Here is a 26,492-nt window from a genome sequence, read left to right as displayed (position 1 = left end):
AGCAGTGATTCATTTATACATATAAATGTACTCTTTCCCATTATGGTTGATCGCAGGATATTGACTCCAGTTCCCTGTGCTATACAGTAGGACCTTGTTGATCCAGCCTATATATTATGCTAGTTTGCATCTGTAGTAGCTAAAACTCTGGATAAAGCACCCTGGTAATCAGGGGAAAGGCTGCCTGTCTTGGCGTTTGAGGCTGCCTTAGCAAAATGGCCAGCTCCTCAGCCGATCTCCCTAAAGCAGAGCCCATGGGGAGCAAGCCCAGCCCATGCACACGAAACTAACTGGTTTTTTGGTGCCTCACTTTTATTCTGAGTGGTCAGCCAAAGATGACCAGACAGCTGAGGAAAGGTTCTCACATGAAGGGAGTCTTGGGAGTTCCCACTGTGGCTCCGTGTAACCCAACTAGTGTCCATGAGGATTACGGTTTGACCCCTGACCTCGCTCAGCAGGTTAAGGATTGTGAGCTGTGGAGTAGATTGGAGGCATGGCTCGGATCTGGTGTGGCCGTGACTGTGGCTATGGCTGTGGCCGGCAGCTGCAGCTCAGATTAGTTCCTAGCCTGGGAACTTCCATATGCCTCAGGTGTGGCCTTAAAAAGAAAAAAGGTGGGGAGTTCCCTTCGTGGCTCAGCAGTTAGCAAACCTGACTGTATCCTGAGGATGTAAGTTCAATCCCTGGCCTCGCTCAGTGGGTTAAGGATCCAGCATTGCCATGAGCTGTGGTGTAGGTTGCAGATGTGGCTCGGATCCTGCGTTGCTGTGGCTGTGGCTGTGGCTAGGCCGGCAGTGGTAGCTTCGATTCGACCTCTATCTAGCCTAGGAACTTCCGTATGCCACAGATGCGACCCTAAACAGCAAAAAGAGAAAGAAAGAAAAGAAAAAGATAAAGGGGCAGGTGGGGGAGTCTAAGGGAAGAAGTGTCCAGAAAGGAAGCAAACAATGCAGGAAGTTTAGAAGAGCTTCAGAAAAACCCGAATTAACATCCTCAGCTAGCATAATGGTGATTTGCATCCATAAAACAAGAGCAGAGTACTGTGGGGACAGAGCAACTAGAGAATAAGAAAGTTATTTAAAATTTAATATCACGGAGTTCCCGTCGTGGCACAGTGGTTAACGAATCCGACTGGGAACCATGAGGTTTCGGGTTCGATCCCTGCCCTTGCTCAGTGGGTTGAGGATCCAGCGTTGTCGTGGGCTGCAGATGCGGCTCAGATCCCGAGTTGCTGTGGCTCTGGCGTAGGCCAGTGGCTATGGCTCCAATTGGACCCCTAGCCTGGGAATCTCCATATGCCGCGGGAGCGGCCCTAGAAAAGGCAAAAAGACAAAAAATAAAATAAAATTTAATATCACGGGATAAACTCAGTAGAAGGATTGGAAGACCAAGTTCAAGCAAGCACTGAGAAAACTGAGAACAATAATAACAAAAAATAGGAAACATGAAGATAAATTAGGATGATCCAGGAGTTCCTGTAGTGGCTCAGCAGTTGGTGAACCCGACTAGCATCCATGAGGACACAGGTTGGATCCCTGGCCTCACTCAGTGGGTTAAGGATCCGGCGTTGCCATGAGCTGTGGGGTAGGTCACAGATGCGGCTCAGATCGTGCGCTGCTGTGGCTGAGGTGTAGGCCCTCGGCTACAGCTCCGATTCGACCCCTAGCCTGAGAACCTCTATATGCCACTGGCGTGGCCCTAAAGAGACAAAGAATAAATAAATAAGTAAATCATGATGATCCATCCAAGAGACTTAATAAGTTGTTTAGAAAACAGAAGATGTTTTCAATAAAACAGAGAACTGAAAAAAATGGCTCTGTGTTGAAAGCATCAGCCAAACACTGAGCACAAAAAAGGGGGGGGGGAGACACCAGTGTGCGCATGGTCCTGAAATTGAGAATCCTAGCGGCAAGAGCTTCAGAGGAGAGGGATCACCTAGAAAGGACTAAAAGGCAGACTTCTCTCGAGTAGGTGCTGGATGCTAGAATTCGGTGGCACAGTGCGTTCAGACTTGATTTTCAACCCAGAATTTATGCTTAGCCAAGCCCTCAGTGAAACACAAAGGTGGCCAATTCCAGCATAACTGAGGGCATCATCCCGGGAGGAAGACAAGGGAAGTCATGGGGTGACCAAGTCCACACTGACGGGTGGGCCGTGAGGAGGGCTTTGCACAGGCCATTCCTTCTGCTTGGTCTGCTGGTTAGTTTCTCCTTTCCCCCTGTGTCAGTCTGGGTTGACAGAAGTGACACAGTGACACAGAGCTTTAAAGAAGGAATAGTGAAACTATGATAGAAGAGTAACCAAACGCTCCAGATAGACATAAAAATGTCCAGGAAGCATATGAAAAGGCGCTTGGCACCACTAATCATTAAGGAAGTGCAATTCAGAACTACGGTGTGGTACTTAAGGTAGTAAAGTTAATGAAAACAAAAAACAGAGGCGTTTCCCTGGTGGCTCAGTGAGTTAAGGATCCGGGGTTGTCACTGCTATGGCATGGGTTCGATCCCTGGCCTGGGAACTTCCACACAGCAAAAAAAAAGAAAGAAAAGGGAACAGAAATAGAGGGGTGGTAGCCAGGGGCCTGGGGAGAGGAGAGTAGTGAGCTGTTTAATGGGCACAGGGCTTCCGTTTTGCAAGATGGCAGGAGTTCCGTAGATGGCTGTACAACCGTGTGACTGTCACATCACCAAGCTGCACACTTAACGATGGTTAAGAGGGCGAATTTCATGGGTGTTTTACCACAGTTACATTTTCTCAAAAATAAAATGACGGCGTTCCCGTCGTGGCGCAGCAGAAATAAATCTGACTAGGAACCCTGAGGTTTCGGGTTCAATCCCTGGCCTCGCTCAGTGAGTGAAGGATCTGGCATTGCCGTGAGCTGTGGTGTAGGTCACAGATGTGGCTCAGATCTGCGTTGCTGTGGCTGTGGTTAGGCCGGCAGCTACAGCTCTGATTCGACCCCTATCCTGGGAACCTCCATATGCCACATGTGTGGACCTAAAAAAAATAAATAAAATAAAACAACCAGACGGTTTTAGAAAAGTCCAGCAGAGTGCTCCCAGCCCAGAGGGAGCTAGACTGAAGGCTCGGGAAGGGAGTTTGGGGCATGCAGTTGAGGACAGGGTTCATGTTTTTAAACTAGAAGAGGGTGGCTGTGTAAAAAACAAAAATAGAATCTCTGTATGGGAGAGAGTCCAAGAGGAACGGTTAGGGACTCTGGAAAAAGCAGCTCACAAGAAGTTAAATGTCCTCACGCACTACCCAGCTCTGCCGCAAACATTGACATGGTGCTAAAGCAAGTGGCGTCACTGTTTTGACCTAAGGTCGGGGTGGGATGGGAGATAAGGGTCCTGAAGAGCCAAATCCACAGCCATCCTTAAAGACTGAATCGTTGATGTCTCAGATGGATGTCAAGGAATAGGGAGCCCAGCATTTTTAAAGGCACACAACTACATAGTCTTAAGAGGGAATGATAAACTGTTAACCTGTTAGCTCCGAGGACAGAGCCTGGGCACTGAAGAAGGAAGAGTCTGTCTTTTGGTTGTACTGTTTATGTTTTCCTATGAGCATGTACTACTCTGTAAATAAAAACAAGGAGTTCCCTTGTGGCACAGCAGCTTACAGATCCAGCATTGTCACTGCGGTAGCTTGGGTCGCTCCTCTGGCATGGGTTTGATCCCTGGCCCAGGAACTTCCACATGCTGCAGGCACAGCCAAAAATAAACATAAAATAAAATCAAGATTTAATGTTGGTTTTTTAAAATTATTAATGAAAAAGTTAATTTGGCAGAAATTGTACACCAGGAGTTAGCGGCAGAAGAAATCAGTGCTAGTTAGGAAGAAACTAGATAAAACTTTTTTAAAGTTTATGCACTTGAATTGTGCTTTGTCATAGAAACATGAGTTCCGGCAGGGAAGGGTAAGATATCGCATGGCTGCATGGACTCTTTTATTTACAGCATTTTATTTTACTGGCACAGTAAAACCGTAACTGTACTGCTGGGAGAATAGATGGTTCTAATTAATTTAATTTTCAGAGTAATAAAATTAAGAAATCATTTTTATGCCATCTTCTGTAGATCACCTTTTTACAATGTAGCTAGCTCTGCTTGCCTACTTTATTAAGTTCAAGATCTGAAGATAATTTAGGGCGGTCATTATGCTCTAGATTAAGAAAAGATAACGGTAGAGGCGGGCAGCCACTGCATTCCCTGGGGTGCATCGTGTTCCCTTCTTCCCTAGACATGCGGCAGCAGTGTGGTGATTACAGCACCAACCCAGCACTCAGAGGAGAGCTGGCCTGTAACGTGCAAGACTATTTGAATAAGGTCCCTTAGTGTCTCTGCACCTTTTAACATGAAAATACTCCGAAAAGATGTCACCTAAGACCGTGAATAATAATCACCTTCCAAGCTTGGTAAATGTTCTGACCTTTTAAAAAGTTTCTCAGCCCTGGCTGATCGTTGGAGTCATCAGGAAGCTTTTGAAACTGCTGATGTCTGAGTTGTGTGCCCAGAGGTTTCACCAAAAAGGGTTGCAGCCTTGGCATTGGAGGTTTTTAAAACTTTCCAGGTGGTTCCTCTTTTTTTTTCCCTTCCCATGGCTGCACCCCTGGTATATGGAAGTTCCTTGGCCAGGGACTGAACTCGCACCACAGCAGTGACCCCAGCTCCTTCAGTGACAACATGGGATCCTTAACCCTCTGCCCCATAAGACACCTCCCCCAGGTGATTCAGATGAGCAGCCAAGAACCACCCTTTGAAAGGAGGAGTCTAAGTCCGTCCCACCCCCCTTCCCCGCCCCATGTTGATTTAACTCATTTTTATTACGGTGATACTCAAATATGGACAGACTGACACCAGGTTGAGATTCCTTGTGCATTTAGTAGTTTATGTAAGTCACATTTACAAATTAAAAACAAACTCCAAAATTAATAAACAGCAGCGACGTGTGGACAGTGACATTCTGCTGAGGCTTTATTGTGTGTGTAATATTCCTTCTGCTGGTCGGTCAAGCCCTCCTTCCCACCTGTATGCATATGGGCCCTCTCGGGAGGTAGAAGTCACGTGGTGATGTAAACAGGGAGAGTTTATTCTCGAGAAATTAAACTGCATGCTAGCCAGGGCTGAGGAAGGACTGCTGGAAGCTGGCCCCTCCTGGGGCCGGGGAAGGACTGCTGGTCACCGAGAGTGAGCCTCCACCCTGGGAAAGCCACAGCCGGTAGCCCGGTGCTCGGGCTCACAGGAGCCCTTGTGGTGGCCCTCCTGGTGCCAGACTGCATTTGGTGGCCAGTGCACAGGTGTGCAGAGGAGATAGGAGTGTAAGCATCATGGGCACGGGGCATGTGGCATCCCCATCAGAAGGGTTATAGCCATGTCGCTGGGAGAGGACCACAGAGACTGGTGTGGGAGAGGAGCGAGCAGTGGGTGCCTGTAGTGGTGACAGTATCATGGCAAGGTGACCCTTGATCAAGCCAGAGCTACAAGGTTGCTAAGAGACTGCCCTTTGTGGGCCCACAGCTGGGGTCCTCACCAAGAGCCCTGAGAGCCGCGTGCTTGCCCCGCCCCGATGCACAGAGCAGCCAGAGACTGTGGGACAGTGCCTTCCTCCTGCAGATCCTCCTAGCACCCTTCTCTGGGACACCTCCGCATTGCATTTGTGGGGGGGACAGCTGTTGGTTACTGCAGAGTGAGTGCTAAAGGGTGACCCAAGCTCCAGGCAGTAAACGGATAACTGACACCACACCCTGTCCCAACCAGACAGGTCTGCAGGATGTAAGCCATAGCTCACGGGCTGTCTCTTCCAGCGTGGCTCTGTGCCACATCCACTGTGCCCTTATCGTGGCTCCCTGTGCCGTGCAGGGATCATTGTTTAAAAAACCATTGGCTTGTCAAACAAATGGAAAGTGTGTACATAAGCATCCCCTCCCAAGACTGATTTGGTTGGGCTAGGGTGGGACCCAGGCATCTGTACTTAAAAGGGTGGGGCCCAGGAACCCTCACTTACTGGGGTGGGACCCAGGAACCTTCACTTTTGATGGGGTGGGACCCACAAAGCCACACTTTACTAGGTAGATTCTGGTGATGGTGGTCCCTGAGCAGCACTGTGAGCTGTGGTGTAGGTCACAGATGTGGCTCAGATCGCACGTTGCTGTGGCTCTGGTGTAGGTGAGCAGCTGTATCTCTGATTCAACTTGTAGCCTGGGAACTTCCATATGCTGTGGGTGCAGCCCTAAAAAGCAAGAAAAGAAAAAGAAAAAAAGAAATGCTGGCTGGGCTGGACTGCAGGAACTGTGTCTTTCTGACTTTGTACCCTTGGTGCCCAGTACACTGCGTGGTAGGAGGTGGGCGTTCAGCAGATGTGGGCCAAGTGAATGACCCACACGTGTCCGAGCCACCTGCCCTCGTGCTTAGAGGAGCGGAGCCTGTGGTGACGCGAATGACTGCACGGAACCCCTCGGAGGGTCCTTCTTTACACCGCGTGTGAAACTCTGACCTAAACCTTAATGCAGCTCATGCGTTTTCTTTTTTTGATCCAACATGGACATTATACTAATTCCACTTTCCTCTAATTTTAATAGGGAGAAAGAACAAGAAACACAAAAAGAGGAACGTTTGATGGAAGAAAAGAAAAAGAAAAAGCAGGAAGAAAAGAAAAAGAAGGAAGGTGCTCAGAAAAAGGTTTGCCTGGAGTTCTTCGTTCCTTGTCCCTCTGTCTCATCACGCTGTGCCTCCCTGAGCTGTCACAGCCGTTCCCTTAGCGAGGTTCCCTTTATTACTTTCCAGATTCGGTAGCTCAGCCTGGAGGGCTAGTGACGTAGATAAAGGGTGACAGCCGCGGAATGTCTTCCTTAAGGAACTAGAAATATTAGAGAGTGTTTTGAAGGACTGTGATTTTAGTCGTTGGCAGTAAAGAGCAGTATCCGTGCTCTTCTACCGTCCACTGTCCAGAGCAGCCCTGTCCAAGGGCCGTTTAACCGACGTTCTCCGAGAAGCTAGAATTAATTTTTGTGGGTGTTCTTTTACAACTCCTACTAACAAATACTGAATTTAAAGTTCCGGTGTAAATCTCACCGTTGTGCTTGACTTGAAGGTCATTTCATGTACCGAGGTGTGCTGCTTGTTTTGTTCTTGCCTAATTTAACGCACCTTATAGTTAAAACCGTATGCCTTTTAGTCTGTATTAAAATATAGAGCTCAAGTGAGCTTCCAGATAGATTTTTTTTTTGCCTTTAGATCAATATTGACACATAATTAATAGCACGTAGAGAATTATACACTTTTCCCAGTAATCAATTTTAATAAATTAATGGGGCAGAAACTTGTTTTTAAAGTTTCCAGTATTAAAGTCTGCTCGTAAGCTTTCATCAAGCTGTACATTCTACACATTATTCCTAAAGAATTTCTCTCTCTTTTTTTTTTTTCAGGCTGCTGATCAAAAAACCAAAGGTAAGTTTATTTTACTTGTGGGGGATACATTTTATGGCAGTATTGAAGTTTATGGTGAAGATGACCTGTTTTAACTGGTGGTTAAAAACAAAGAATCCAGGCGTTCCTGCTTTGGTGAAGTGGGTTAATGATCCGGCTTGTCTCTGTGGAGGCCCTGGTTCGATCTGTGGCCGGGTGCAGTGGGTTAGGGATCTGGAGTTGCTGCAGGTGTGGTATAGGTTGCAGCTCTGCCTCAGATTTGCTCCCTGGCCCAGGAACTTCCATATGCCATGGGTGCAGCCGAAAAAGAAAAACAAAAGCAGGAGTTCCCGTCGTGGCGCAGTGGTTAACGAATCCGACTAGGAACCATGAGGTTGCGGGTTCGGTCCCTGCCCTTGCTCAGTGGGTTAACAATCCGGCGTTGCCGTGCGCTGTGGTGTAGGTTGCAGACACGGCTCGGATCCCGCATTGCTGTGGCTCTGGCGTAGGCCGGTGGCTACAGCTCCGATTCGACCCCTAGCCTGGGAACCTCCATATGCCACGGGAGCGGCCCAAGAAATAGCAACAACAACAAAAAAGACAAAAAAAAAAAAAAAAAAGAAAAAGAAATAGTGATTTCTTATTCATTTAAAAGTACAAAATTAGGAGTTCCCGTCGTGGTGCAGTGGTTAACGAATCCAACTAGGAACCATGAGGTTGCGGGTTCGGTCCCTGCCCTTGCTCAGTGGGTTAACAATCCGGCGTTGCCGTGCGCTGTGGTGTAGGTTGCAGACACGGCTCGGATCCTGAGTTGCTGTGGCTCTGGCGTAGGCCGGCAGCTACAGCTCCGATGAGACCCCTAGCCTGGGAACCTCCATATGCCGCGGGATCGGCCCAAGAAATAGCAAAAAAGACCAAAAAATAAATAAATAAATAAAATAAAAGTACAAACTTAGTGGAGTCCCCTGGTGCTTAAGGGGGTTAAGGACCTGGCATTATCATTGCTGTGGCAGTGGGTTCAGTCCCTGGCCGGGTAACTTCTGCCTGTCATGCATGCCCCCCCCAAAAAAGGAAAAAAAAATAGAATCATTGCTCTCAATCATCCATTTACCTTAAAAAAAAAATTGCGAAGTTTTTACAACTTGATTCAATACCAGCTATGTTCTGTTGTCACTGTCACTGTAATTGTTTTCTCTTGAAATAGTAACAAATTGCTTGTGGTTTTATAGTGACCATGGATTACATTGTCCTATCACCCTGCACAGAGTTACTGTTTTCTGTTAGCGTTGGTTGAGTGTTTTCATGGCTGACTTCGGATTCTACTGGGTTTTCTCCTCCTTTTATCTTCTCTAAAATCCTGCTCCATAACTGTGTCGACTGTAACTAGCCTCAGAACAGAAGGTCGTGATGACCGAAAGGGTCCTTCGAGACCACAAAGTGCCTTTTGCGTTCTGCTGCTAGATAATTCATTAATAAGTCTTCGCAGCACCAAGATCTGAATTTTCCTCGTCCTCTGCATTATTACTGGTTCCAATCAAAGGTAACTGCCTGCAGGATGGTGGTGCGGGTTTCTGACTGGCCACGTGTGTGAAGTAACGCAGCTGAGCCTGACTGAGGGTTAAGCTAGATTGTGGGAATAGCATTGGTGCGCCCACAGAGCACAGACCTACCTTTCTGACCTTCTGGCGTTTTCGCATCTTTCCGCTGCCCCACTCTGTGTGGCTGACGGGCGGGCTGTGTTATCTGCGCTCTCACACCCCCAGCTCCTAGCGCTGTGGGCACAGGCAGGAGGCCTGAGGCTGGCCCCGCGTTGGCACCTGCCTCCGCACAGACCCTGTACGCTGATTGGCTCCTGCCTCCGCACAGACCCTGTACGCTGATTGGCTCCCGCTGTTGATGGCGCAGCGGCCACACGAGTGCGCGGAAGCTGGGAGTCTGCCCGAGGCCCCCCAGACTGCGTAGCTGGTGCACACGCAGCGTCCAGGACAGGCACACAGAGACCCGCAGTGAGCCTTTACTGTATCTAGGGGCCTGCCCTGCTTCCTAAAAAGCCTGCATCAGGAAAGGGATGTTCAGAAAGGTATGGCAGCTTAGCCAAGGCCACGGAGCTAGCGAGTGGCAGAGCCGGGTCCGTCCTGCCTCTGACTCCAGAGCCAGGTCTCTGACTTCCTGGCCAGAGCCGACGCCGACGACGACCCACTTCAGAATCTCCAGAGGCTGGGGAACCCCTCTCTCACCTCAGGGCGGCACCGGAAGACTCAGGGCCCTGAGTTAGAGCAGGAAAGAGTACGAGTGACTCGAGGAGCGACAGAGGGGCTGCGGTTGCTTGGTAACCCGCAGAGCGCATGGACGCAGATAACTGAGTAGAAAGATGTGCGGTTGCCTTCATCTTGATGACTAGTGCAAACGAGACCAAATCAGTTGGGAATTTCCTTGCTCTGCGATATGACACAGCAACACGTAGCCGTGTTCGTAAAGCAGTGTTCCCACTATTTAGCGTTCCCTTTGACCTAATTTTCTCAGTAACTGAAACTTAACCTCTTTAAATGTTGATTTATTTTAAACATTTGCAGAGAACTCTGTGTGTTATAGAAGTACGTATATTATACCTTTCTGCTTTCTCCTAGAGATTAACTTGCCCGATCCATTCTTGATCGAACAGTCTTCATTGTAGCATAATTATGCTTAAAAAGTTTTTTATATGTGACTCTAATTATTGAGCTTGAACTGTGAATCTTCATTTAAAAGGCAAGTGAACAGAGTTCCCATCGTGGCACAGTGGAAATGAATCCGACTAGGAACCATGAGGTTGTGGGTTCGATCCCTGGCCTCCCTCAGTGGTTTGAGGATCCAGCTTTGCTGTGAGCTGTGGTGTAGGTCACAGACGAGGCTCGGATCTGGAGTTGCTGTGGCTGTGGTGAAGGCCAGCGGCTGTAGCTCCGATTAGACCCTTAGCCTGTTGAACCTCCATATGCCGCTGGTGCGACCCTAAAAAGATAAAAAGACACCAAAAAAAAAGACAAGTGAAGAACTGACTCTCAGAGTTCCCGTTGTGGCTCAGCAGTTAACCAACCTGACTAGCATCCATTAGGACGCAGGTTCGATCCCTGGCCCCGCTCAGTGGGTTAAGGATCCATCGTTGCCATGAGCTGTGGTGTAGGTCAAAGACTGCTCGAATCTGGCATGGCTGTGGCTGTGGTGTAAGCCAGTAGCTACAGCTCCAGTTCGACCCCTAGCCTGGGAACCTCCATATGCCACGGGTGCAGCCCTAAAAAGACACACACACACACACACACACACACACACACACACACACACACACACACACACACACAAACTGACTCTCACTAGAAATTGTTTCGTCTGCTTAAGCTAATATATAGCATGCTTCTCCCCCCATTCCAATCTGAAAACGAGGTGTCTAAACATTCTGCTTTATAAAATAAAATTTTGTGTCTGTTTTTGTTTTTTTTGTTTGTCTTTTGGGGTCTCACCTGCGGCATATGGAAATTCCCAGGCTAGGGGTCAAATCGAGTCGGAGCTGCAGCTGCCGGCCTACCCCACAGCCACAGCAACTCAGGATCTGAGCCACTTCTGCGACCTACACCACAGCTCACAGCAATGCCAGATCCTTAACCCACTGAGAGAGGCCAGGGATCAAACCCGTGTCCTCCTGGATACTAGTCGGGTTCGCCAATCACTGAGCCACGACAGCACCTCCTGTCCCTGTTTTTTCAAATCCTGACGTGCAGTTCCTCTGTTAAGGTCATTCTCTTTTTGTTTTGAGATTCGGGCAAGCGCGTGGGTCCGTGGCAAACGCTGCACCACCAGCATTGATGTGCAGCGGCCGCCCTGAGCTCAGCAGAGAGCGTGTTTCCTCTGCTTCCTTCAGCTCTGGAGACTTTTATTCAAATAGTGGGTTCGCCCTCTCCTGTCACCAGTTCCTTCTCCTCCTGTACCCTGAGTGTGCAAACCCTTGGGGGGTGGGGTGGGAGTGACGTCCTGCACGCCTGAGGAACCTGAGCATGTTTCTATGACGGGAACCTTCCCTGCAGTGCTTTCAGCCTTGGGTGGTATAGGTAATATTTTCTCATTGTCTACAAAGAAGTTAACGTTCCCTCGAAATGCCTTCCTCTTGAGATATTTACCAGTTAGCATTTTGTTGACCATCCTTGAAAGCATCTCTTTATGAATAAATGCATAAGCATGTGTCTTCTATAGTCTCTCTGCTGCTTCCGCTAATTAAACCCTTCCCATCCCTGCCCCTCAAGGAGCTGCACTAAGCAACTTGAAACCCTCTGTATAAGCCCACTGAGAAACAAAGTAGTCCTTTGTATATTCTGCCAAGCATTGTCTTTGCATCCTAACCAGTGAAAGAGGCTGCTGAACGCCATGCCTTCGGGAGACCCTAGATGCTCTCATGGCTGGGGGGAGGGGAGTCAGATACAACCCTCTTTCCAGACACCATGACGTGTGATCTGTCCCTGCTGGGCGATAGCTAGTGTCTAGGCGTTGGACCCGTTATGATGGCTTTGCTTTGGTAATTAGTAATCTCTGTTCTTTATATGAAGCAGAGACGATAATAGCTTTATATGTGATGTGATGACCTTATGAGCTTAACTTTTCCATATCATCTTCTGGGTTTTTTTCCCGTGGATTTAAAGGTTTTTTTTTTTTTCTTTTTTCTTTTTTTAGGATCAACTGTAATAATATTCATAAATGTGAAATGAATTTAATTTAGAGTTTTAGCCAGATTTTCTCAAGTTCATAAAATAGAAAGATAAGTTTTCATACAAAAAGCTCAAAGTTAATTATATCATGTATAAAAGCAAATATCTTGATGACCCAATATGGCTCAAACTCCATGTGATTAATGATTCATGGTTTTGAGTCATATACTTTTAAAAATTCATACATTTTAATTAGTTTCCTAATCTTGCTTGAAAAGGACTATAAGTTTTGCATTCAGGCATCAGCTTCACCACACATGCAGAGTTATTATTTGCTAATTTTAAGCAAACTTTTATGTGCTTTTGTTAATGTCAATCAGTGGAAAGCATATTCTTTCTGCAGCCTTGTGCTGGGGTCACTTACTGTCCTACAAGTGAGGCTCATTCTAAACATGTATTTATAAAGCTGTTCCCAACATGAATGAAAGGTAGTGAGAATTTGAGGTTAAACCACGCCTACCAATTTCATAGTCAGCCACAGACAAAAACAAACAGAAATGAGCCCACGTTGCCGCAGTTCAGCCATTCGGTGGCTCTCTTCCTCGGCTGAGCAGCTGACTGCTGTTGGCCTGGCCTTTGAGGGTCTCAGCACAGTAATTAGCAGTCCGTACGAAGCAGCAGATCTGTGTTTTCCCGAGTGATGCTGTGTGATAAAGTTGGCCCGATGCCTTGGATTTGCTTGCATTCACGTTTCTATCCACAAAACCAGAGCAAATATGGATTATTCCTAAAAGCAGCAGCTGGAGCTCCCGTCGTGGCTCAGTGGTTAACGAATCCGACTAGGAACCCTGAGGTTGCGGGTTCGATCCCTGGCCTCGCTCAGTGGGTTAAGGATCTGGTGTTGCTGTGGCTGTGGCGTAGGCCGGCAGCTACAGCTCCGATTAGACCCCTAGCTTGGGAACCTCCATATGCCGCGGGTGTGGCCCTGAAAAGACAAAAAAGACCCCCCTCCAAAAAAGCAGCAGCTAAAAAAAAAAAAAAAAAGGAGTTCCCGTCGTGGCACAGTGGTTAACGAATCCGACTAGGAACCATGAGGTTGCGGGTTCGATCCCTGCCCTTGCTCAGTGGGTTAACGATCCGGCGTTGCCGTGAGCTGTGGTGCAGGTTGCAGATGCGGCTCAGATCCCGCATTGCTGTGGCTTTGGCGTAGGCCGGTGGCTACAGCTCCGATTCAACCCCTAGCCTGGGAACCTCCATATGCCGCGGGAGCGGCCCAAGAAATAGCAAAAAGACAAAAAAAAAAAAAAAAAAAGCAGCAGCTAAAAAAGTCTACTCAGCATGCTTAGCACAATATAAAGTATGGCATTTTATTTTTCCTGTCTACAAAATTAATAAAATCTTAGCGCTCGAAGAATCCTTAGAGATTGTGTAATTCCTATGTTAGAAGGGAAATGAAATTCAAAGAGGTTAAATGATTTTGTACAAGTTTTGACAGCTAGTTAGTAGCAGGACTAGAACTAGAACCCTCATCTTCTGGTTGTCAGTTGTCTATTTTTTTCTGCTGTTGTGTGAAGGGACTAAGACATAGACGTCGTATAGCTTCAGAACCGTATGACTGTTCATTTGAAGTACCTTAGGACATTTTCAAATAAGGCTGTAAGAAATTCCTAAGGGTTATTATTTGAGGGATCATTATTACGGGATGGTATCTTACAGGGTTTTAAATACCAGTTGTATCATTCTTGAGCCATGTTGCTCTATGTTTATTTAATTTTACTGTTAAATCTCTGGGGCGAGGAAGATACAATAAACGCATGAATGTTTTTCCCATGGGAGGAAAAGAAAGTGTATTAAGATGTGGTATTTTCCCCGTAAATATGTGGGCAATTTAAAAGGGTAAACAGGAGTTCCTATTGTGGCTCAGCGCTAATGAACCCAGCTAGTATCCATGAGGACGTGGATTTGATCCCTGGCCTGGCTCAGTGGGTTAAGGGCCGGGCGTTGCCGAGAGCTGTGTGTAGGTCGCAGGTGTGGCTCAGATCCCAGGTTGCTGTGGCTGCAGCTCCCATTTTACCCCTAGCCTGGGAACCTTCATGTGCCACAGGTGCAGCCCTAAAAAGACAAATAAATAAATAAATAAATAAATAAATAAAATAAAATAAAATGGTAAAACATATGTTATGGGGGGAGGAACCTAAGAAAGCGTATGTATACATATGTTCTTTCTTGATCAAATATTAGAGGAAAGAAAGTAAAGCCAATGATGAGGAGTAAGCCACACACTGCTGCTGTGTTCTGAGCCCCGCAGCTGCATCCTCCTGGGCTCTGCAAGGCCTCAGGTAAAGGGAAAGCTCCCACGCTGCTTAGTGTAGCTGCATTGAAACCTTGAACACAAGACAGTCTCCAGGTTTAGAGAAAGTTAGAGTTCATAGCTCTAAAGGAAGCTGGCAGTCTACTTTCTGAGAAATAATTTGTCTGCTCAGATCACCTTTTTTCTTTGTTTGTTTTTTTTTTTTTTTTAAACAGCTTTATTGGGTTGTAGTCGACACACAGTAAACCGCATTATTTAAAGAGAACAGCTGGGTCAGCTTTGGCATGTGCATCCCTGTGAAACAATCCCCGCAGTCCAGACGGCGGCACAGCACCCCCTGTACCCGTACTGGCCCTACTCCTGTCACTCCCTCCCCTCCCCCGTCTCTGGGAACACCGGTCTGCTTTGTCACGACAGAAAGTTTTCTGGACTCCGTGAACGGAGTCATTCTGTCTACAACCCTGGCCGCTTCCACGCAGGGTAATGATGCCCGTGAGGCTCATGGCGTGTTTGCATTGGGAGGTCAGGCCCTTTTAGTGCCACCTAGTGTTCCGTTCTTAGGACGTATCATGGTGTGTTTATCTGTCCATCTGTGCACAGTTTTCAGCCATGGTGAGTTAAGCTTCTTTGAACATTCGTGTACAAGTCTGTGTGGCTAGAGATGCTTCAGGTTTTTCTTGGGTGGGATCAGAATGGCTGGGTCTTATGACAGACGGATGTTTAACTTTTCAAGAAACTGCAGAACTTTCCCAAAGTGACCATCGCGTCTCACGGTCCTCCTGCATCCCCATCAGCACGCGGAGGTCAGTCTTCACAGCGGCGGCCTTTCTGGTAGCCGTGCTCTTGCGCCGTGGTTCTGCTTTGCGTTTCCCGAACGGCTGACGATGTCGCACGTGACTTTCGTGAGCTTTTTCACCATCTGTGTATCTTCTTTGCAAATGCCTATTCAAATATTTTGCCACTCCTTCCTGAGTAACCTGCTTTGTTACTTCGGATTCGTTTCTGAGAATAAATGGGCCCCTGGAGCTGGACACAGAGCCTCATCACTGCAGCTGAGCTTCCGCACAGCTCAGGCATTCCCCTTCTTTGTGCAGTTACTTGGATTATAGTTATATCAGAAACGATGCACCCTGAGTTGTAATCACATTTTATCTAGCTTTTAACCTCCCTACTAAAGATTGCATTAATAAATGAGCTAAATATTAGTCACATTTCATTGCCTAGAGCTGTCAGGTTATTTCACTAATTAATTTAATAAGCAGTTTGTAAGTACCTCTCAGGCAGCAGAGATAACAGGAAGAGTTAGCAACGTTAATAAACGGATATGTAAGCAAACGAATGCAATACAGTGTTCTGGGTATTGTGCTTTGTTTATCCCACATCTTCTACCTGAAAAGATTTAAATTACATTCATTTGATCACCTTTTCATCCAATATTTATATTTCTATAAGAAAAGATGGCCTGTTTTTAAAATAAGTGAGAAAACTGGGGGAAGGACAGTACTGATTGATAGTAAGTCCGTGCAGAGCTGGGCCGCCTTTCCCGTGAGCCCCTCAGTTGGCTATGGAGACCAGGACGAGAAGGGATGCCCCAGTCACCCCAAATCGTCCATCAGGCCCTGAGAACTGAGCATTCTTCACAGCCTATCCGACCAAAACTCTCTGGCTATTGGAGAGTTTCAGGAGGGAGAGTGACATCGTGAGGTTTAGATCTTAGAAATCATTGAAGCATTCCGTTGTGGCTCAGTGGATTAAGAACCCCAGTAGTATCCATGAGGATGCAGGTACGATCCCTGGCCTCGCTCAGTGGGTTAAGGATCCAGTGCCGCCCAGGAACATGTTGCAGGTGTGGCCCTAAAAAGAGAGAGAGAGGAGAGAGAGGAAGGGAGATGGCTGAAAGTGCCAGGCTGGAGAGAGGGCAGGAAGTAGCAGGTGCAGTTAGACCACTCACTGCACAGTTCAGCCTCCAGATGCTGAGCTCAGTGGTGGGGTGGGAGGAAAGGGTCATGGGTCGTAAAACAGGCAGAACTCGGAGAGTTACTGGCCTGCTAACCATTTGATCCAGCAGGTATTTATTAAACACCTACTATTTGCCTGGCCCTGTGCTGTTCACTGTGGAGAGGAAAAGATTTAAAAGTAGATGTGTTTCCCACACCCCCAGAGCCTATAGTCTGACCGGAACGGCCGGAAATGTCGGTCACAGTGCCGCAGTCACGACCTGCTCTGCAGGAGAGGGACGCGGATTGACAAGGGCACAAAACAGAGGAGTCTGGATAGGCTGGATTAGAGGAGGCATCCGAGTGATGCTTCTCTTGAGATCTGAAGGATGACGACGTCACTGGGCCCAGGAGAGCAGAGAGGCGGCAAAGGGCTCCCACGGAGGGGACCACACGTTGGAGCAGTGAACTTGGGCTCCCGCTTCGGTCAGGTTGTGGGATTCTGCACCTTCTCAAGATTATTGCTATTCCATAATTTATTTATGTTTTAAATTGAAGTGTAGTTGGTTTACAGTGTTTCAAGTGTACCGAAAAGAGATTCCGTTATACCTATGTGTTTTCCTTTTCGGATTCTTTTCCGTTATGGGTCACCGATCACTTGAATATAGTTTCCTGTGCTCTAGGGTAGGTCTTTGTTATCTGTTAATTCCAAATTGCCAGTTCATGCCTTAGGCAACCTTAAGTTTGTGAGTCTGTTGGTGTTTTGTAAATAAGTTCCTTTCCACAGTTTATTAATGTATTAAGACACACGCACACAGCCCTCCTGCACAAGGCAACGTACAGGGAGAACACAGGTGAGACAGAGTCCCACCTACACCTCGGTGTTTTATGAGATTCGGATTTGCTGCTTGTTCAGCTCGGGATGATGCTGCATGGAGAGAGGAGTCAGGGTGAAGGTGAGGCACTGAGAAGCTCTTCACTCACGGACTTCGCTTACCCTTCATGTCTGTCTGGTGTGTTGCTACATTGGCGGAGAATTTCAGTGGATGGTGCATTTTGACAAGGTTATAGAAAAGCCAATATATGTTGAGCTATATTAGCTGCTTGGCTTTAACATATACTGTTATCAAAATTTTCTGTTTCAAACTTCTGAATCAGCTGGCCAGTGTTTAAAAGAACCTAGAGGAGTTCCCTGGTGGCCTAGTGGTTAAGGATTTTGGTTGTCACTGCTGTGGCTCAGGTTCGATCCCTGGCCCAGGAATTTCCACATGCCTATCCTAAGTACAGCCCAAAAAAAGAACATAGAAATATTTGTCTGTATGAATACATTTTCTCACAGTAGAAGAATCTAAAGACCAAACCAAGGTAACCATTTAATGAAATTATTCTTTTGTTGGTATGCATTATTAAAATAATTTTACTTTAACATTCATATTGGCCAGTTAGTAGCATTTAATTTAGTTTAATACAATTAGAGAGGTAACTGTAATACATTAGAATAGAAAATATCTCTAAATAGCATGTCTCATTAGCAGCAGACACTAAGTTACTGTAGTTAGTAGATAATGAGTTGGGCTCCAAAAGTTGCCATGGTGATAGATGGCCAGAAGCCACAGCTTTGTACCCCATGGGGGGTGTGGGGGGGGGAACTACCGATAAACAAAACAGATGGACGCTTGTTGTCCTGGCTGTCTTCTGCTTGCACCTCCTTGTTCTAAGGGAACTTCCCGCTACAATCTTTGTTGCTGTACAGAATGCAGGAGTAATTGTAATAATGAAACTATTTCTTGGAATAACTATTTCAGCACAGGAGAATAGTTCTCTTTCATAGTCCACATTGGCAGTCAACATACATGTTTAAGTAAATTTAAAATTTTAAGAGACTGAATCTTTGAGTATATATTCTGAAATGGCTAGAATTAATGCAAGATTTTAAAATATTTCCTCCTTTTTTGTCCTTGTGTGGAGTCTGTACATAAGAGAAATTCTGTTTTATTGTACAAAAACTTCTGTTAAGTTCTAAGATAACATCAATTATAGGGCATACCATTAATTAATTAATTTTTTTGTCTGTTGTCTTTTCAGGGCCACACCCGCAGCATATGGAGGTTCCCAGTCTAGGGGTCGAATCGGAGCTACAGCTGCTGGCCTACGCCACAGCCACAGCAATTGGAGATCCAAGCCATGTCTGTGACCTACACCACAGCTCACAGCAACACCAGATCCTTAACCCACTGAGTGAGGCCAGGGATTGAACTCGCAACCTCATGGTTCCTCGTCGGATTTGTTTCCACTGCGCCACGACAGGAACTCCGGGCATACCATTAATTTAATAACGTCTTATTGATGGAGTCAGAGAGCAAACAAGGAATTGGTTTTAAAGTTTTACAGCAATTTTAAGATGCATCCAAGTTTCAGAACCAAGACGTGTTGAAGTGTGTGGCTGAAAGTGCCCCTCTAGGTTAACATTTACGTATGAAAAGTTACTTTTAAAATACACCTCTAGGACTTCTCTGGTGGTGCAGTGGGCTAAGGATCTGGCATTGTCACAGCTGTGGTGTGGATTCGATCCCTGGCTCCAGGAGCTTCTGCATGCCATAGTGTGGCCCCCCCAAAATTGGTGCTGTCAACCAGCGCTGAATCGAGATATACAAACCCCTCTAGCTGTTTTAAGCAGGGAATTGGGGCGGGAGGTGGGAGTCGTGCCCTCTTGGGCGGGCCCTGCATAGGAGCTGCTCCCAGGGAAGAGTCAGGAGGCCCTCAGAGCTCAGTGTCAGCGCTGCAGCCCAGTCACAGGAGGCTGCCACCACCTCCAGGGCTGTGAGCTGGTGCGGCAGACAGAGTGCCCAGGTCCCTCTGCTGGGCCACTCACACCCATGCGTGTGCACCCAGTGGGGTTCTGGGTCTGGCCTCCTTGCCTCTGTGAACCAGACCCCAGACCCCGAGGGCTCCTGTGCCTGCAGGGAGGGAGCACCTTTAATTGCTGCTCTGTGGCACTTTTAAATTGCTGGGATGGCTGTGCATGAACAGCATTTGTGTGCCTAACACTTTTCAAACAGTGCAAACATGAGACCCTGATCAAGGGGAGAGGTTTAGGGCCGGACCGGAGACCCAGCTCTCCGACCCGAGAACCGCTGCCGTAGCTCGCTCTCCAAGTTGTCTCCTGGCCCAGCCTCTGAGTGTTGCCTCCTTCATCCCTTCTTTACTTCTTATCTACGGTTCAGTCCATGTGACTTGGCTGTTGTTCATCCGCCTAAAACACTTGCGTTGCTTCCGAGAAGAGATTTTACTCAGGCTCCTGGACCTTCTCTGGGCCCATCAGGGCCCTTCCCTATAAGAGGTAGTTTGAGCAGGACCCCTGCTGGGTCTGTTTAACTAGCACCCCTCCCCCCGGCCTGCCTTCAGCCAGAGTCCTGTTAGGTTGGTTTAGCCAGAGCCGCTGGCACCTGACATTTCCTCTTGGTGTTTTCCACCCTCTGACCCCTCCTGGCCCTGGGTTGAGCCCCATCTCGCTCCCCACTGTTATCCCTTGGCAGCGTCCCGCCGAGACGGTCCTGAATCAGGTCTGCCTTTCCAGCTTCAACAAGTGTCACTGATACAAACGCTCAGGATGCACTTGCTGTGTGCCAGACACTCTCCTAAACAGCTCTCTGCATCTGTCGGCTTCAGTCCTCAGAGAACCCTCAGTAAGGGGCTGTTACCCTCCCTTCATCCTCCAGTTTCCTGCGTGTTACCGCTGAGGGCCAGCTGGGTAACTTGCCCAGGGCCAGCAGCCGGTGAGTGGTAGAGCTGAGATTTAAACCTTGGTCCGTGCTCGTGGTGCTACGCTGCATCTCAGGAGAAGCGCACAGGAGTGATAAACCCCACAGGGCAGTGACCATGACTCCAGCGTGGGGGCGGGGTGGGGTATACAGCCCAGGAGGGCAGGGGAGGAGCCTTTGGTGAAATGGGCAGCATTTTCTTTCTTTCTTCTTCTTTTTTTTGCTTTTTTGCTTTTTAGGGCCAAACCAGTGGCATATGGAAGATCCCAGGCTAGGGGTCGAATCGGAGCTGCAGCTGCTGGCCTACAGAAATGCCAGATCTGAGCTGTGTCCGTGACCTACACTACAGCTCACAGCAACATTGGATCCTTAACCACTGAGTGAGATCAGGGGTTGAACCCGTGTCCTCATGGATCCTAGTTGGATTTGTTTCTGCTATGCCACAACGGGAACTCCCAACATTTTCTTTCTTAAGCTGAGATGGCTGTGTGGAGATTTGTTGACCCTTTGGTCTTCATGCCTTATTGTACATCTTAACTATTTCCAAATAAAATCTTTTTGCAAAGAATGTCTTGGTAGGAGTTCCCGTCATGGTGTAGCAGAAATGAATCCAATTAGGAACCAAGAGGTTTCGGGTTAAGGATCCGGCGTTGCCGTGAGCTGTGTAGGTTGCAGACGCAGCTTGGATCTGCTGTGGCTGTGGCTGTGGTGTAGGCTGGCAGCTGTAGCTCCAATTAGACCCCTAGCCTGGAAACCTCCAAATGTTGAGAGTGCGGCCCTAAAAAGCCAAAAAAGAAAAAAAAGAAACCAATGTCTTGGGTAATAGAATGGGAACACCTCACTGCACTGGGCACCCCACACTCCCCTGCTCTGTTAAGGTTCCGATGAGCAACATGGTAGATCGCAGCCGGAGCAGAACCTCCCAGGTCCAGAGAACAAGACGAGGAGGGTGTTGCTGCTGCTGCGGGCTGTGGCTGCCGTGGTCCTCTTACCTGTGAAGGTGATGCCAGGCAGGTCCCCTGGAGCCTGCACACACAGGTTCTTGAGCAGGGTCACCTGCTTGAGTTTAAACAGCCAGTGATGGTCACAGCAGCTCAACTCTCTGTGAGTTTGCGATCCAAGGATCCTGTCTCTAGAGAACTGCCCGAAGCTGGAGGCCCCAGACTGCACATGCGCTGCAGCCAGACAGGAGCACCGTAGATTCTCCCCCAGAGGCTCCCCTGAGGGTTCCTCTAGCTCTTGGCCAAGTGATGGAATCCAGAATCTTCACAAAGGCCATGCCTGCCTCTCCAGCCGTCTGCCCAGCAGCTCTGCCTTTGGGCACCGAGTCCCAGCCACACCAGCCGTGTTGTAAACCTTGAAAGTACGGAAGCCCTTTCCTATCTCAGGACCCCCGTCCGCCCCTGTCCCAGCTGTGGGAGTGGCTTACCCCTCCCTTCCTCAGGGCAGCTTTCTCTGAGTCCTAACCTAAGTTAGGGTCTTTTCTCCCAGCACTTTTCATCGTGCAACTTGTGTATTTGTGGAATCATTTTTTTTTGGCAGCACCCACAACATACGGAAGTTCCAGGGCCAGGACTCGGACCCCTACCAGGGCAGTGACTCAAGCCACTGCAGTGACAGTGCTGGATCCTTAACCTGCTACACCGTAGGGAAACTCCTGGGGAATCATTTTAAGATAATATCTCTTACTGGGCTATACACTACAAGGACGAGAACCATATCTCTTTATTTTTCCTCAGTGCACCCAGTGCCTGGCACAAAATAGGCACTCATTGAGTATTCCCTAAGGCAGGAAATGAGAGGATAGTGATACTGACCCATGTCGTGAGGGTGAAAATGATAGGCAGATAACGTGAGAAAAACGAGTTTGAACCCTGTTTACCCTGCCCAGCTTTCCTTATTTTCGTGCACAGCGCTTACCACCTTCTGGTGGCCGTCTGTGACCCATCGTGTTTACTGTCATCTTCCCCAGCGAGGTGTGAGCACAGGGCTGGGAGTCTGCCTCTGTTCCCTGGAGCAGTGGCCGGCTGGGGAAAGGCTAAGGGTGTATAAAGCACCATCTTGGACTGAGAGAGGAGCTGGGTGGTCTCAGGACTTGGAGGAGTGTAGCAAAGGCGGAAGCAGTTACCAAGAGGATTTGGGCAGACCACACTGGACTGTAAGGGGAGTTCTGGGCAGCTGGAGGGGCTTTGAATGGATGGAATAAGCAGGGACAGACCTGTCACTTTCTGAGCCTGCCGTTGGGAGCACTCTGAAAACCAGACTGCTGGTTGGGAAGGTCCAGAAGTGTGGATGGCAGGGTGACAGGAAGGCCAGCGGGCCTGGGCCTGGGCAGCGTAAAGCGGCTGGAGGAGCAGGAGAGGGACTGAGGCCCTCCAGCGGGAGCGAGGCCCAGAGGCTGGGCCCTCGAGGGGTGAGGGGCAGTGCAGACGCCACAAGAGGAGCTCCTTCTAAATGGGGTCCGAAGAGCCCTGACGGGGCCGTCTCAACTTCCTGCCCGTACTTCAGCCTCTTGTAGAAGAGCAGTTATAGGAATCTAGAAAGTTCTTTGGGCCCTGTAATTACCGTTGTGGCGCAGTGGAAGCGAATCTGACTAGGAACCATGAGGCTGCGGGTTCCATCCCTGGCCTCGCTCAGTGAGTTAAGGATCCAGCATTGCCATGAGCTGTGGTATGGTATATGGGTTGCAGACGAGGCCCAGATCGGGCGTTGCTGTGACTGTGGTATAGGCCCAAGACCACAGCTCTGATTGGACCCCTAGCCTGGGAACCTCCATATGCCACGGGTACAGCCCTAAAAAGACAAAAGACAAAAAAAGAAAAGAAAAGAAAATTCTTTGGACCCTGTTGTGACAACATCCTCTGAAATTTTAACCAAAAGCCGAAAATTGTTTCTTAGAAAGAAAACTTTTGAAAGAACTTGATTTTGAAGTCTACCTTTTCACCAGCAGGGGTCACCCTCATTTAAAAGAAAAAAGTGGGAGTTCCCGTCGTGGCGCAGCAGAAACGAATCCAACTAGGAACCCTGAGGTTGCAGGTTCGATCCCTGGCCTCACTCAGTGGGTTAAGGATCCGGCGTTGCCCCGAGCTGTGGTGTAGGTCAAAGACTGCTCAGATCTGGCGTAGCTGTAGCTGTGGTGTAGGCCGGCAGCTATAGCTCCGATTCAGCCCCTAGCCTGGGAACCTCCGTATGCTGCGAGTGTAGCCCTAAAAAGCAAGCAAGCAAGTGAGCAAGAAAAGAAAGAAAGAAAGAAAATGAGGGTTTATTAGGCAAAGGAGAGGAACCACAACCTCCAGCAGCCTAGAAGTTCTTTTGTTAGCTATGTGGTTATTCACTGGCTGCTATTCTGATTTTTTCTAAATAGAGCAAGCCATCTGTTGACCATCTATACATCAGGCTAAAGTTCCCACTGCCGTACTGGGTTCTGTGCGAAAACAGTGCCGTGTAACTAGATGGTTTGGGAGCCTCTGCCGCTGAGCTGTCTGTCGCCTGAGGCCCAGTCTGTGTGAGAACAGGCACGTCAGGACTGCTTTAAGCAGCAACAGATTGAGAAACGTGGCTCCGAAGAGAGTGGAGGGATGGTCAGAAGCTGCCCACTCCGTGTGTCTGTGTTGTAAGACCAGATCCAAGTGCTGAGCTCCTCCGCTTATCAGTCGAGATGATGTCAGTTGCCTGCTAGTTTCCAAGCTCTGAAGAATACTGGGCTGGAGGAGCTTTAGCGTTATCTCACGGAGAAGAGGCCAGCCTAGCAGGCTGAGAATTCTTGGTCCCTCCCTGGTTGCTGTGCTGAGTGACCGTTCCCTTCCTTTTCCTTAGGATCCGGGGCAGCCCCCAGACCAGCAGCCGCAAGACGGGCATCTCGGGCAGGTGGAAATAGGACCGTGAGAGGGAGCGTCTGGGCAGTTGGGGGCCCTGTGCTTGCTGCGCACTCAGGGCCTGGGTCCCACTTGTTAACGTGCGGACATCTGGTGACACGGTTCTGCTCACGGGATAAGGTGCTAGCCCTTCGGCTGGTGCGCGTCCCTCACCTGAAAGAGCTTGCCGTGGAGCACGATCGTCGATCATCGTGGTCCTCGCAAAGACAGATGGTCCTTTACGTTGAACGTGTTTCCGAGAAGCCGACTCGAGCTTGACCTCCTCCAGAAAGACAGTGCTGTCAATAGAAAGAGAATTTAGGCCACGTGAGGAATTTAAAATAGTCGCGTGGCAGCATTTTACAAGTAAAAAGAAACAAGCGATTCTGCTTTCAATACTATTTTTAACCCAACAGAGTCAAATTTTTATCCTTTCAACACAAAATCAGTATAAAAATGAGCAGATTCTTTGCCCCGAGTCTTTGAAGAGTGGTAGGCGTGTACTTTTAGCGCATCTCCATTCGGGCATCCACGTGGGCTTAGCGGCCGCCATACTGGGCAGTGCAGGGTCGTCTTTCCTCCAGATGACTGACTTCCAGTTAGTACCACGTGTGTCTGTGCCTTATAATTTGTTTCCCTAATTTTTTTTTTTTTTTTGCTTTTCACGGTTGCACCCACGGCATATGGAGGTTCCCAGGCTAGAGGTCAAATCATAGCTATAGCTGCTGGCCTACCCCACAGCCACAGCAACACAGGATCCGAGCCACATCTGCGACCTACACCACAGCTCACAGCAATGCCAGATCCTTAACACACTGAGCAAAGACGGGGATCGAACCTGTGTCCTCCTGGATGCTGAGCCACGACAAGAACTCCTGTTTGCCTAATTGAGTGCTGGTTCACTTGGGTGAGAAGTAGCTCCTGCTTCAGTGCTGTCCTGCCGCACTCAGCATCATCCTTGGCTCAGACCCAGGAAATCCTTGTTTGGCCTTTGCGTGTGTTTGGTTGGAAGGGGGACCGCTTCCAGTCAACACTGTCCACATGCAGCTGAAGGTCAAGGCCAGGCCAGAGCTGGGGGCCACATGGACAGACAGTATTTGGGTTTCAGTAGCGTCGTCATGGAACTGGGTGGCCTCTGCAGAGTCCAGGGAAGAGGAGTGAGGCCAAAGACTTGAAGTCCACCTGTGGTCAGGGGACCAGCAGAGCAAAGAGGAGTCTGAAGGGACAGGATGGGGGCTAAGCAGCTCCTCTCGTCTTGTGTTGACAAGTCGAGCAGAGTGAATTCTGTTCTCCTTGCTGCTCAACGCTGTGCTCTGTTGAAGCACGTGGGTTCTGAGAAATCGAATCGCCACTTCAATTCGAGTGTTCCCTTTGTTTTTCTGAGTCGTGGCGTCATGGTAGCCTCCATTCATTCGCCATGAAGAAGGGGAGACAGGAAACCAGGTGGTTATTAAGACGAAACAGCACCCACGCAGGACTTGGGCACGTGGTGGTGGTACTCGCGCTTTTCCTCTGGGAGATCCCTACGTCCGACGCTCAGTCTGACAGTATAAGATGCTCCTAGTCCCCCCCGTGGGAGCTGGTCATACTTTTCCTGTGAAGGGCCAGATGGTAAATATTTTAGACTTTGCGGGCCATGTATATGGTCTCTGTGACTTACGCTTCATTGGCGTTTCCCTATCTTTTAAAAATGTAAGAAATATTTGGTTCACCTGCTGGTTCCCACCCCTCTCAGCAGTTATTCAAGGGAAAACTTAGAATACATTGACTCTTAGAATGAGGCTCTCTGAGGTATAAAAAGGACCACACATGTATGTGTGACTGAGTCACTTTGCTGTACAGTAGAAAATTGACAGAACACTGTAAACCAGCTATAAGGGAAAAAATAAAAATCATTAAAAAAAAAAAAAGAAAGAAAGAAAAAGAACCAACATAAGGCATCAGGCAGCTAACACAAGGAAAATTGAATATTCCATGTTTGAAGATTTCAGATTTGATGGTTTAGATTCAACACTAATAACTGATAACATTCATTTATTTGCATCTTCTTCATTTCTGTGTCTTGAATTCCTTTTCTTCTAAAGGTTTTGAAGAAAAATAGCCCTGAACTCGTCCTTTGATCTTTTTGAAAAGATAACAGCAGTGTCCTGGGAGCTCCAGAGCCGCTTGTAGAGCAGGGGATTCTCGTTATCCGAGTTAGCCAAGGGCTGTGGGTCCCTGTGCATGGGGTGGGACGGGGTGATTTCTTAGGTTCCTGGAGCTACAGCTGCTGGCCTACGCTACAGCCACAGCAACTCGGGATCCGAGCTGCCCTTGCAGCCTACGCACAGCTCACGACAATGCTGAATCCTTAACCCACTGAGTGAGGCCAGGGATGAAACCCACAACCTCATGGTTCCTAGTCAGATTTATTTCTGCTGCACCACGACGGGAACTCTTGCTTCCTCCAGGTTCTGAATTCAGGTAGCTTTCCTTTGTTTCCAGCCTTTGAAAAGGCAGGATGATGCTGGAAGTGCCTTGACTTCGGTCGCAGCTGGTCAGCCATTATGGAAT

The 26,492-nt window shown here is 48.3% G+C and overlaps 1 protein-coding gene across 7 annotated transcripts in view; it reads left to right on the top strand.

Moving 5' to 3' along the window:
* Positions 2,950–26,492, top strand: part of TNRC6C (trinucleotide repeat containing 6C) — a 91,533-nt gene continuing 67,990 nt past the window's right edge. For 4 of the 7 annotated variants that reach the window (XM_021066531.1, XM_021066535.1, XM_021066536.1 and 1 more), the window contains exons 1-2: positions 2,952–6,680; positions 7,427–7,448. In XM_021066531.1, coding sequence (XP_020922190.1) covers positions 6,540–6,680; positions 7,427–7,448 — 163 coding nt within the window. In that variant the 5' untranslated portion in view covers positions 2,952–6,539. Of the gene's footprint in view, positions 6,681–7,426; positions 7,449–26,492 lie in introns of all 7 variants that reach the window. The other 3 variants (XM_021066533.1, XM_021066532.1, XM_021066537.1) reach the window with 2 other exon arrangements.

The sequence above is a fragment of the Sus scrofa genome, chromosome 12, assembly GCF_000003025.6.
Source record: "Sus scrofa isolate TJ Tabasco breed Duroc chromosome 12, Sscrofa11.1, whole genome shotgun sequence".
NCBI classification, from domain to species: Eukaryota; Metazoa; Chordata; class Mammalia; order Artiodactyla; family Suidae; genus Sus; species Sus scrofa.
This window is presented reverse-complemented; position numbering and strand designations above follow the sequence as displayed.